The 14,029-nt window shown below is 31.8% G+C and overlaps 1 protein-coding gene and 1 pseudogene across 1 annotated transcript; one reads left to right on the top strand and one right to left on the bottom strand.

The window, feature by feature from the left end:
* The first annotated feature begins 7,347 nt into the window (after window positions 1-7,347).
* On the top strand, window positions 7,348-8,186 carry LOC21397784 (annotated as a pseudogene).
* Window positions 8,187-9,185: 999 nt separating this feature from the next.
* LOC21397785 (homocysteine S-methyltransferase 1) lies at window positions 9,186-11,870 on the bottom strand. Its single transcript, XM_010105462.2, is given in 8 exon segments — window positions 9,186-9,726; window positions 9,810-9,881; window positions 9,963-10,166; window positions 10,287-10,416; window positions 10,524-10,668; window positions 10,671-10,719; window positions 11,449-11,505; window positions 11,623-11,870. Coding segments are annotated over 8 exon segments (969 nt in total). The 5' UTR covers window positions 11,791-11,870; the 3' UTR covers window positions 9,186-9,582.
* Between the last annotated feature and the right edge of the window lie 2,159 nt (window positions 11,871-14,029).

Raw genomic sequence — 14,029 nt, forward strand, 5'->3', positions numbered from 1 at the left:
ATTCAATAGCATTGATGATAAAGTTATTATGTAACACTTTAGGCATAAAAACATGTCAGGAACAATCGTTTTATTTAATAAATTTTTTTTATTTTTCGTTAAACATTTGTAATCGCTCTCCGAGCAAATTTTTTGACTTTGTCACTGAGAACATAGGAGCAAGGTTTTAAGTCATAAAGAATGTAAGAATGACGGTTAAGGTACAAAAAAAAAAAGGACAGACAAGAAACATAATTAGGAAGAATATATGGGTAAATGACACTGAACTCGTAATACTATATAGTTAATATTAGGGTTAATCCTACTTTAATACTCACACTTAAGGGTAAATCTCATCTATTCATGATTTTTAAAACGTCAATACAAGTTTAAGGGCTAATCCTACAAGTTTCCGGTCTACAAAATTGTTCCATTTTAGACAATACCCATAATTGGCTGTTGAAAAATTGATGGAAGAAATCATATATGAAGAGCATGTGTGAATATTTGATAAAGTTCTTGATGCAATAGCGAAAAGTACAGTCCGCGATCTCCATTCAGAGAAAGACCCTAGCGCTTCAATAGTAAGGAATTTGGTTTGTCACACAATCGATTTTAGGTAGTAAGAAGTTTTACCATGTGATATCCACCACATAACGCTTTGAAATAAGAGTACATTAATTAGGTATAAGTACATATCGTGACGTGAATTTCAAGATAAAACTGATAACGTTAAGAGCTGTAATGCAAGACTTATGTGATGAAAGAAACTAAACAGTTGATAAATGAGGAAAAGGATAAGGATTAATATTTCAATGTTGTTTATCTAATGGAGATATATGTGAGGAATATCAATCAAAATGGATAGAAGAGCTGATGTGTAGACCTCATCTGAAAGAAATTTTCGGGAAGGATGAAGGAATTTTCAGGAAGAAAAAAAAAGCCTAAATAGTATTCCTTGGCTTGAAAATGACTCGCTTGGTCTCATCTCCTCGTCTTTTTGTCCCATTCAACATTGGTATCTCTTTCAACTAGATACAGATCTTACTATCGCGTGATTTTTCATAATTAGTTTGACACTGAAATATTATTTTGTAACTAGTCTAGCATCTATATCCTAATTAATAAGGTGATTTTACCAAAAACCATGCGAGAAATAATTTATATGCATCCATCATTTTATTTTCAGGACTTTGAATATGTCTCTGAATATCAAACTTGTAAAAGGTGAATATATTACAAATAAGGCAATACAACTACCACTTTCGATCAGCAAGGTCTTAAATTTCAAGAAAACAATAATGCAATTATTTTATAATGTGCTGTGTTGTGGGGTAAAACGCTGAATCATAAATAAGACTCTAAATGGGGCCCGCAGACCATAAAGAAGAGCATTAAATTGTCAAGTACAGTTCAACCCTAAAAGCCACGTCAGCAAACAGTTTTCTTAGGAGACTACCGCTACGAGGAGACATATGATATGAGTAGGAGGTCGACTGTTGTAAGAAGGGGACATGAGGTCGATCTCACTCACCGGCAATAACGAAGAAAGTAAGGGAAGCTAGTACGAAGACGAGGCTATGAAAGATAAAGATCTAAAGGATTTCCTATGAGATTTATTATTTGTAATCTAAAAATATGAAATTTAAATAAGGAAACCTTTCTGATTGATTGTGATATCTATCTTTTGAGAAACTATCCTAAAAGATAAGAGAAATATCCTCAAATTTGAATAGAGAAACAAGTAGGGGTGGTGACCTAAGATATAAAAAAGGGATTATAGGTCAAAAAATCCCTAAGTCTCATCTGAGCATTAGTGCATGTAATTCCTCCAAAGATAGTGAAATTTCTCTCCTCCCCACAGTAGACGTAACTCTCCAATCGAAGATGAACCACTATAAATTATGCATGTTCTTATTTAAATTCTGCTTTTAATTGTGTTTTAGTCCATTAAATTCGTACAAACCGTTTAAAAATTCGTTATTATTTTGTTGTCAAATTTTCACCATCAACATGCTGGAAAAATATCTCATCCCAGATGGTGCAGGGGAAGATGTCTTCAATTGTGGTTTTGGTGTTCAACAATTCCTTATTTTGTTTTTTTTTCTTGATTAAAAAAATTGGGATTATCATTTATTATTTGGCTATGAAATGTTGAACAGTTTCATCTTGACATAATTACTTTTCTATTATTTCTTAGGTTATTAAGAAAGTTGGGAGAGGAATTGTATGGAAAGCGCATTGCTTTTTTCATGTGTTTTTTACTCTGTAATTTAATTTAATGGATTAGGTCTTAATATAGAAAATTGCTCGTGCGACCAGCGCTGACAATCGCCGCTGACGATTAGTGCCGGAGATGGCCGTTGATGTGTTGAAAACTTGAAAATTGAAATTGTGAACTAATCTGGTAGATTACATATATTATCCATCATGTTACTCTGGCGACCAAAGGCTAAGTGAGGGATAGGGGTGGTGACGAATTAGTGGTCCACTTGTAATTCAATACAAAACTATTGGTTTATAAAAATCTTAATCACTTACTAATCTAATTCAAAACAATCGGTTTTCACGGATTCCACGAATAGGACCTGAAATTAAATTATGTTTAATGATTCTAATCTATAATAGAGATGGTTATGGAAAGGATTTAGAATGTAGTAGTCTTCTCGTCAACTTGCCTCACGAATAAAAATACTCATTATTCTCGTCCCATTGACCCGTTGAGACAAGTTTTTCTGTTACGAGTTTGAAGTACTTGCAGTGTCCTTTTTTTTTTTTTTTTGATACACCCATTTGTTTTCATTATACAAAACTTTTAGTTAAAAATAAAAGAAATCGTAATTTTAAATTTTCATATATATATATATGTATATATATGTATTATGTAATTAAAATAGTAATTTTAATGGTTACTCTAATATTTACTTATTAATGAGTATTATTATTTTAGTCATAAGATATCGACTAGACAGTTGTAATAAATTAGATAATTGACTAAAAAATTTATGATAATTAATAAAATTAAATCTTATAACACTATGTCATTAAATTTTTATATTTAATAATAATCACCGATAAAAACGTAAGCGTTAATAACTCATCCATTATATATGTATATATATAAATTTATTTAATATTTTAAAAATCGAATATAATTAAACGGGGCTGCTCAATGGTGAATATGATCGGAAATCTCTAAAAATTCATTCCCATCCCACAATCTGTGACAAGTTAACCTTTTACTCGTTTATGACTTGAACCCTATTAACCAGATTTCTTCCTCCCATTTAAGGCAGCTCCCTAAATGGAATGCGGGTAAACTTCTCATCCCTAACCTATACGGTTCTCATGTGAGTTAGGTTCTATTAAAAAAAAAAGGAAAAAAAAAAAAAGGGAGAGAAGGGGGCTAGCCCATGGTATTTTTAGTACTAGGCATTCGTACAAATAAATTAAAAATTAAAAATTAAAAGTACTAATATATATTACTAAAAGCTGAGTGAAAAAACATATAAGTATATTTTACATAAATTTTATTTTTACCCTGAATTATAGTAGGGTGTTATTTTGTCCCCAAACTTTAAATATTAGTTTGTACATCTTTTGAACTATAAAACATTATTGATTTTGTCCTTTCTGGCTGTTGTCATATAATTTAAGTAAGCTTACGTGGATGTGATTTTGAGTGAGATTGAAGGGTCAAAAAGTAATTTTATTTAAAGTGAGAACCTGCCAAATTAAAGTGGGGTTGAGATTAGTAAAACCGTACTCTTAAGAAATCACATTTGAAACAATTTATGAGGAAATTATTTTCAAACCCTAATTGTGGACACAGAGGATGCTGTAATTGTGAGATCCAAGGCTAAATTCGGAAAAAATCATTTGTCAACGTCATGAATACTTTGGGTAATGACAGAGAGAAGATTTTTGTACCAGATTGTGGTGAGTTTTTCCCCTAATTTTGTCTAATGCGAAAATATAATGGGTTTCATACATATTTTTTGCAACTTCTCAATTTCTTCTTCAATGGCTTTAACTATCCTGAATTAATGCATTTCCATAAAAATTAAGGTGATCTTGATAAATATTCTTTAAAAGTGTATGAGTCAAAATTTTTATCTTTTATTCTTAATTCATAACTTTTTTAGTTAAATAATTACACTTATAAAAAAGTACTTATCAAGAATAAAGAGTAAAAATCTAGACTCATGCATTCTCAATGATAAATTTTCTATTTCTTAAGGCCCAAACGTTTCAACAAATAATACTAAACAATGCCACAAATCTTAAAACTTGAGGGAAAAAAACAAAAAAAAAAAAGAAAAAGAAAAAGAAAAAAAATAAAAAACTTATAACCTCATATTTTGCACTACCATAGAATCTTCTTAATGATTCTCTTGTGTTCTCACAGTCCTAATCATCGGTTTAAGTTCATATTTGCAAAGCGTAAACCTTTTTGATTCAATCTCTCTACTAAAGTTAAAGCTTAGCTCGTGTTGAATGCTTGATCTTGAACACCGTTGGCTACTACTTACTTACCATGGGTCTTCTAAATTTTAAAGTTTTTTTTTTACCCTAACCAACCTTAGCCAGACCAATTTGAAAGAAGCTACTGATACAGTAAGAAAGGAAGAATAAACCCTTGTTTTTGTCAAAAACCAGGGGAAAAAAAACAAAAAATAAAACTGATTTAGTGGAAAAGGGTAGCAGATGGTATTATATAATTAAACTATAAGTCTAAATGTTGTCACGTCAGTTATTTTGTCTATTAATTTGACAGAATCAATAATGTTTCATAACTCATGGGGCGTATAGACCAGTTTTCAAACTTCATAGATTAAAGTGATAGTGATACTATAGTTCACGATAAAAATAAAATTTATCCTTATATTTTTCTTAAATAATATATATAGATAATTTATACATTTTACGAATTTTACGCTTGAGCAATGCTCATCTACAAATCAATTCAAAACCTTCATATTGGAATTTTTTCAATCTCCTACCAACACCAAAAATATCTTCCAATCTGTGAATCTAATATAATAGATGGATCAATTTGGATTTAAGGGATTGAGTAGATTCACGGATTTTTCAAAAACCCTTAATGCGGGATGTTGATTCCAGCCGATCAACGGGAATATCAGGGAAAAATTACATGTTGTCAATCTTTAACTAATTCATTGAAAAAACATAAATCTGACGTTCCATAAATTATAAGAGTATCTAAGGGACTCTCCAAATTTTAGTTAAATTTTAAATAAAATAACTAAAAAGCTATTTTAACTAATAATTTTTAAATAATTCACTCCGACCATACTCTATATTTTAGTTAAATATAGATTATTTTAATATTTACTGAATTTAAAATATAAAAAACTTTATTGAATTTAAAAAGAACCTTTACATTTATTACATTTGAAAGAATAAAATTATACAAAAAAATAAAATGGGTAGCCTCTATATGCTAACTATATTTAGTTAGTGTAAAAGACGTTATTCAAAATAACTAATTATATAACTAATAATTAGAGTGGAAAAAAATAAAAAAATTATAAACCATTTTAATTTAAAAATATGAAATAATTAATATAGTTGAAGTTGTTCTAACACACTTTACATTCATATTTCGTAAGTTCGCTCTTCTGATGCATGCTTACTCATAAATTAAAAAAAAGGGTTCAATCTCGTAAGTTCGCTCTTCTGATGCATGCTTACTCATAAAAAAAAAAAAAAAAAAAAAAAGTTCAATCTTCTAATTTTTTTTCTTTTTCCAACGTTCCGTCTGTTCTTTTTTTATTTATTTATTTATTTTTGCAATTTAGGCCACTAAAGTTGTTAAAAGCCCATGAATAGTACCTAAAACTCCAAGGTCTAAGGTTATCCCAGCCATGGATGAAAATGTCGACATGGTTGTTGAGGTTTTCATTTATGAGTAATGTTGATAGAATTGTCGACGTCAACAGATATTCCAGAAAAAATGGATACCTTAAGAAAACCTTAAAATTTTTTTATTGAAACTCTAAAAAATGTTAGAAACAATTAATATTACTTAATTTAGACTAATTTAATAACAAAAATAATACATTTTGGTCGAAAAATGAGCTTTATGTCAAATAATATAGTAAGAAATTATCATAATTGTATATAGATTATTATTCAAATATAATACAAACAAGGTAAAATAATTCAATATATTACATAAAAATTGACTACTAAACATAATAGAGCACACACAGATTCAAAATGCTTTTAATATCAAAAAGAGTTTATAGCACGTTGAAAAGCATTAGGTAGATTCTGATCTTGATCTAAATAATACATTTGTTAAGATATTACCTTTGAATAATTCTAAAGGTAGTTGTTGATGTGTCATATGTATGTTTCTCAATCTCTTTCCACCGTTAACTCATGTTGGATACTGTTAGTTTATCTAACTTGACGAATAGTCTTTAAGAATGTATAATAACATTTCAAAGAAATGGAAAAATCGTGAAAGTAGTTAAAAATTGAATAAGAATCATTCATTTAAAATGTAAAAATTATTTAAAAACTAATTAAGTCTTAATATTTTTTATTAGTTTTAATTTGAATCATGTTGTCACATGTTCTTTAAAAAAAATGGAAAAAATGTACTACAAAATTGATTTTTGTGCAAAAAAATATTCTCGGTGTTTTTAGACATTTTGTGGACATTTTTAAAAATATCTTGAATATTTATGGATATTTAAAGATATTATGAATATTTTTAATATTGTGGATATTTGATGGCCACTCTTTCTTTCCTTCCGTTATTCGAGACTTCAAAATATGAATAATGTTGTGGAAATATTGTTGACATTTTCATCCCCCAGCTACAGATACAAGGGTGATTTCGTGAATTTACATAAAACGGGCAAATAGGAAGGAACTGCTTTTCTAACGAAAGGCACCGCGGTTATTCCTGCCAGAGAGATCGGATCCACCGGAGACTCACCTCTAGTTCTTAAGCACTGTAAGTTGTAACACGTCATCTCCTTGTTCAGTTGAAACAAATACGACGCCCTCTTTGATGGGATTGCCTTTGTTCCCAATCGTTGAAAACTTTGCTTTTGTTTCCCGCACAACTCTTTTTTGTGTGTGTGTGTTAGTTTTCATCATTCTTAGCTTTTCTTTTGTAACTAAAGTCCTTGTCAGAGTAGAGATGTTTCACTGGCTTTGCTACAAAGTTTGTGTAATCATATCTGTGACTAATTTTAGCCAGGGAAGAAGGATGATATTTCATTTTATTTCGTCTTAAACTGGGCTTAGTTTATGTTAAATGCAGTTTACTTCCACCTTGATGTGACAACTGACAATGACGTAATTTCTGCAGGATCTAAATTCTAAATTATGGCGCGAGAAATTATATGCCCCGTCGTCCTGATGGTTCCCGGGGTTTCCATGATGGACCGAGGACCCGGACCCCTGCCTATTCATTTTGCAGCCTTGGAAGAAGAACTTGAAATACAACATAGAGAAATGCACAGGATTGTTGCTGAGAATCGGCTTGTGATTGATGATAATATGCTTCTTCGAAAGGAATTGACAGATACAAAAGATGAGATTTATAGATTGCGTGAGGTTATACCGACTCTCAAGCTGAGAAAGAGGCACATTCAAGAGTTTTGATGGCGAGAGGATTAAAGCTAGAAGCGGATTTGGATGCCACCAGTCCTTCAAGGGCAGAGGTTGTTCAGTTAAGAGCTGGAGTTGAGAAACTAAATGCTTCACGACAGGAGTTGTCTTCCCAAGTCCAGGGCCTCACAAAATCTGTTAATCAATTTAAAGACAAGAATCAGCAACTTGTTTCCATGAGGACTGACATTGATGCTTTGCGTAAGGAGCTTGTTGAGGCCAGGTTTGACAATGAGTCGCTGTTTCATTACTTTCCAGTTATGTTGGTTAGGTTTTGATTTAGCTCATTGAGGGAGTTTAGCATGTACGATTCAAGGATAGAGTGATTATCATGTATCTTGCCAAAAGCTTTGCCTATCTTCGTGGTTAAAATTGTCAATCTCCGTGTTTTTAGGAGGATTTGTGAGTATGAGAAAAAAGCCAAAGAAGAGCAAGTTGAGCAGAAGCAAGCGATGGAAACAAACCTCGTTTTCATGGCTCGCGAAGTAGAGAAGTTACGAGCACAGTGCCTTAATGCAGAGGAAAAAACCTCTTCTTTGGATAAATTGAGATGATGAGATCTTCCAGTACTCTAAGGGCCCGTTCGTTTCGTTGATTCGAGTTTAAAATTCGAGTTGAGACGTGACTTCATGTGAAAATTTTTTACTATAATAAAAAAGTTAGATGTGATTGTTTGTGAGAGTTTTTTATTGTAAAAAAACTTGAATTCTAAACTTGAATCAGCGAAGTGAACGGGGCCTAAACCTTTTGAAAGCAAGATGTTTCTCACTCTCTTTTTGTTTGATGCATCTAGGTTTTCGGAGCCATGAGATGTTGAAAGGAAGCCCTGAAATGTGATATTCAGGTAGGGAATTTGGTGATTCCTATGCCAATGCTCGGGGACATTATGATAAATGTGGGCCCGCTCGACATTAAAACATGCACTAAAACACTCCTGCATTGGCTTTCAGTCTGTGGATCTACCTTCTTGTTTTTTTAGAATATGGGGGGATTCACAGGTAAGTATAGCGTGTAATTACAGCAACAAAAAAAGGGCGGAATGACTATACTTCACGTTTAAAGGCCTGGTTCAGTTCACAGATTTAAGTTTTTAATTTGAGTTGAGATGTGATTTTATGTGAGAACTTTTCACTGTAGTAAAAAAGTTTGATGTGACTTTTTGTGAGAGTTTTTAACTGTAGCAAAATTAAAATTAAAAACTTATATTGGTAAAATGAACGAGACCAATCATTTGGCTTTGAAAAAATAAGTTACTTTGTTGAAAAGAAATGCACTACGATTTTTTTTTCAACGAACACAATTTTCTTTACATGAGTAAGAGAAACTACAGGAGCACAGTATGTTCTTGTCTGCGCTTGCAAGCATTTTTTTTTTTTTTTATATATATTATTCCTTTTTTGTTCTTCTAAACCATGTGCTTCTGAGTTCATTCTGTTTTGTTTTTTCTTTTTTATCACGTTGAGTTCATTTTGTTCATCAGTAAATACGCACATTACGAAACTGTAAGGTAATAATTTGTATGCTGAGGAGGACCGTATACTGTTGTTTTCGTCTTTCTACAAGTTTTAATGCATTTATTGCTTTAATGAATCTAAACAGAAAGTATACCCAAGGCAGATAAGCAAACAAGACAGGAGTACATTTTCCTTGATGTGTCAACTCCTTGGATTTAAATAAATAAATAAACCACTTTCAAAAAGAAATAAATAAACTTTCATTATTCTTTTCAAAAGGTCAATTAATCTTGTGTTTCGGCTAGTAAGGGAGGGGACAGGTGAACCTGTGTTAAATTTGGTAATCTGCAAAAGAACGTTGCACTTGACTTGAAACCTCGTTGAATCTTCTCTATAGCAATCCTGTGTGATAGCTGTAAATTATGCGTAGTAGCTATTGTTGTGACAAAGGAAATAAGTAGTGTCTCTTCAGATTGGCAATGACTGAAGCCTTATATTAAGACCTTTCTTTCAATGCCTTTGAAATGGCTTGAATGGTAGAAGGTGTTGTCCGACAGCACCCTCCAATCAGTTTAGCTCCGTGGTCACGCCATCTTGTTGCGAAAGATTCAAATTTGTCGTCATTGAAACACTTCGATGGCTGCTAATGCAAACCGAATTTGAATCGCTCAATACAAGAAACACCAATCATTTTAGAGAGAGATTTCAAAATGAGCAACTTACTAGCCATCTCTTGGCTCTGCCATCCCAGACTTCACCACTATTTGGGTAGACAACTATAGCTTTATCTGTAAACTGGAGACATAAATTTTTGTGTAAAAAAGTTGAACAAATTATTTCTTTTCGGCCTAATATGGTCGAAGTTGAGAGGTTTACCTCACTGAATTTTCTGATGAGAGCCTCAATGAAATGAGGAGGTGCGCAGTTTATTCCGACTGCATTCACTCTGTCACTTTTGTTTATAATGTCAAGGCAGTCCTTGAAACTCTCTCCTGAAGGGGCATTCTCACCATCTACAGAGCTAAAGCAAATCCAAGATGGTATTTGCACCTTTTCTTCTTCAAGCAACTCTATACAAGCCTAGACGGTTTCAACTTTTAAGTAAATGAACTAGTTTAACTTGTCTGGTGTTTGGTAAATAGAGATTATTCATGAAAGAGATGGTTCACCAGACTTGGAGAAAAGATCCGATCAACAAACCTGTGCCTCTAACTTATTAGGAATGGTCTCAAATGCGAGTAAATCCGCACCGGCTTCCACAAGGATTTGCAGTCTTCGCCTGTGGAAATCCTTCATCTTATCCAAACCAACCTCTGGTCCATAACATCCACTGAAACAAAATAGGTTGACAGGTTAATTCAAATGTTCTACATTGAATAAAATCAGAAACAGGCTTCATGTCATTGAATTTGACATCATATTGTTGAATAGAAGAACCTGTATTCTGAACCATCAGCAAGATAAGCTCCATAGCTTCCAATGGACGCTGCAACCAAAGCCCTGTTATAGCCATGCCCGGGGGTTGCTTTCATGGAATCCCAGAAGCTATCGCGAGCTTCTACCGCCAATGTGACGCTCTTGATTCTCCTTCTTCAATGGACAGCCCCCTGGACAGAAATCCAGGAATGGTGGCCTGTTGAAAAAAAAAAAAAAAGGAAGGAGAGATAGAGATTGAAAATGTTAAACAGAATTCTAGCAAATCATTTACCAAACTCGTATAAGAGTCAGAAATCCACACAGAACTATCCAATAATCGTACGGTTAACTAGAGAAGAGTATGAAATGTTCCTCTCAACTTATCATCATTATTTTTTAGTTTTGTGTTATTCTCCTAAAATTTGTTTCTCTTAGCTCAATATACAACGAGAAAAAGTATAAAAAAACAGGAACACAAAACAAAAAAGGCAAACAAAACAAAAATCTTACATTGTTAAAAAAAAAAAAAAAAAAGGAGACAAATCTTTATGCTCCTTAGAATTTACTAACTACTCTTGCTTCAATTTGCAACCACATCTCTGTAAGAAAGAAAAGAATCATAGCTCAATGGTTCAACCTTCTGCACAATTTCTAAACACAGCAATTAGGAGAATTCTGTACTAGGATATAGGAGGAAAAAAAAAAAAACCCCCCACAGATAAGACATTGTTTTGAACTGTCAAAAGAACTTTTTTTTTTCTTTTTTGGTTCTTCACCATAGCAAAGAATTCTCCACAATGAAAAGCACGAATTTTTTTCAACTATTATTTTTTTTTATTTGAACGTTGAATCTTGTACATGTACGTGATACAAAATCAAGTCTATAGCCCACACAAGAGAAAGATTCTTATTTTTAATAAAAAATTACAGGGAGAAAAAGCAAGACCTGGTAAGATGAAGTGACCAAAACGTCAGCGCCGGCCTGCAGGTACTCCATGTGCACCTGTCCAACAGAAAACCACAAAATCCCTTTAAAAAAAAACAAAAACAAAAACATAAACAGAATCGAGAATGTAGGAAAAAGAAAAGGGAGGGATAGAATTGAAAGGAGAAAGAGAACCAGTTTGATGAGATGAGGGTCTTTGATGAGGCAGAGAGCGCTCCAGAGAGGGTCATTGATGTCGGCACCGTGCCTCTCCAGCTGCGTCGCGAATCCACCGTCCACCACCGCGCACCCTCCGGCCTTTTCTATTACTTCCTCCAACGACGTCGTTCCTCCGATTCCCATCTCTCTCTCTCTAGAAAACGTGATATGTGAATGAAAGAAGCCGCTTGTATAAAAGAGACTTGCGTCGCGGTATTTTATTGCTTTGCGCCGGTTACGAAGAGGGTTGTACTTATTACGTGAAAAGTGAATGAAAGTGTTTTATATTTATGGAGTGATGACTGATGAATCGGGACGGGAATGCCATTCAGGTTCTTTTCTTGCAACTTAATTACCAAAAATGACCCCCGAGAAAATCAAAAAGTAAAAATCAGTAAAGAAATGGGTTTTTGGCATGGGAAATTTTATTTACTAATTGTAAATAAGGTCGGTTTGGATCGGATTGGACCAATTGGTTTTTTATTTGAGCTTTTTGTATATTTTTTTATTTTTTATTTTTCAAGTTAACTTATTTGTTAGATCTTTTTGACAAAATTTAAATACTACAATTGAAAATTTGAAGTAAGAATTAACTTTCATAAATCTGAAAAAAGCATATAAACTCCAAATTACTTCAAAATTAATTAAACACCAACAAACAACTTAAAAAAATAAAAATAAAATTACAAACTATTAAACAGAAAAGTTCAACAAAAAAAAAAAGAATAATGAAAAGCCTAAAAAGAAAGTGTTTGAGAAAAAGCTAGAATCAAAATTTCAGACCAATAATATAATTATATATTTTGATATGATATATAGAGGTTGGATCGGTTTTGATTGAGTGTTTTGAAAGTAAAATTAGTATCCAATTCATTCCAAATCAATCTTTAAAAGTTCACATTCAATTCAATCCAATTGAGATCGGTTAATAACCGTTAAAAATAAATTGAATTGGACCAGTCAGTTTAATCAATTGATTGAATTCGATAAACACCCTTAATGGTTGCCTCAAAGTAGGGTAAGGTGTATCAGTAGCATGCTATTAAATATAGAGGAGGAGAGAGGTAGGGCCTGGATTTTTAAGAAATTTTTTAGGCTCCTGGAGTTTTGTTTTTTTTAGTTTAAAATGCATATAGTTTTTCAAATTTTTTCCAAATTTACCCTCCTCTTAATCAGCTAAGTTTAAATGTCTCCACTAAATCTAATTTCATATAGTGTTTATCATATCAAAAGTGATCTCAAATAAGAAAACTTTTATTAAATGAGTCATTAATATAATTGTCCTCAAATTTATCACTATCCACACAACCCTCTTAATTATTATCTCATAAATACTTCTTCTTTAGTTTGCCCTTATTTAAAAAATATTTATTTCAAATGTGTCCCTTAATAATTCTTATTATTCTAGCACTTTCAATTATTAGTTATTCGTGTGTACTTTCTAATAATTTTGTCACTAAAATATTTATTACTCAATTATATTCTATGCGTTTCTATGCATGTATAATGTTAACCAAAACATATTATAATCCATTCTACTAGATATTTTATGAACTAAAATGTTATGAGAATGATGACTTAAAAAAAGAGAGTAAAATCTTCACAAAATTTTATATTTAAACAAGAAATTCAATAAATTAAACATGTATGTGCCTAACACACACTTTCAATTAGTTAATAGTATTAGAGCATATCTAAGTGAGCTCTCTAAATTTTAACTAAAATAGCTAGAAAGTTATTTTAACTAGCAATTTTTGAGTGACCATACACTCCAAACACACTCCCTATTTTAGCTGAGTATAAATTATTTTAATATTTGTTGAGTTTAAAAATATAAATAACTTTATTGAAGTTTAAAAGAACCTTTGTATTTATTATAGTTTGAAACAATAAAATAATACAAAAAATCAAAATAGCTAGCCACTTCTTAATAGCTATATTTAACTAGTGTGGAATGAAGTCTCTAAAATAACTAATTTAACTAATGGTTGGAGTGAAAAAAAGTTAAATTCTAATTAAATTATTAACTATTTTAATTGAGAACATAAAATAACTAACATAATTGAAGTTGCTCTTAAGAGTACTTACTATACCTCTCCTGAACTAAAATCCCGAGTCTGCCACTATATATATATTAAAAAATAAATAAATGATAATACTTGGGGTAGTTTTGAATATATGTGGCAACACACAGTTGAATAAAACGAAAACTGGGAAATCAATAAATTAAAAGGACGAGGATTTTGTTGCAAGTACAAAAAAAATGGATGGTTTATGGTACTAGGAATCTAGCTAATTCATGACACCAATGCCTGGCTCGTAAATTTATCGCTCTACAAGAATCATGAAATCGTTTAAGAATCATAATTGTAATTGTAATTTC

This window comes from Morus notabilis, unplaced genomic scaffold (genome assembly GCF_000414095.1).
Source record: "Morus notabilis unplaced genomic scaffold, ASM41409v2 Scaffold6, whole genome shotgun sequence".
NCBI lineage: Eukaryota > Viridiplantae > Streptophyta > Magnoliopsida > Rosales > Moraceae > Morus > Morus notabilis.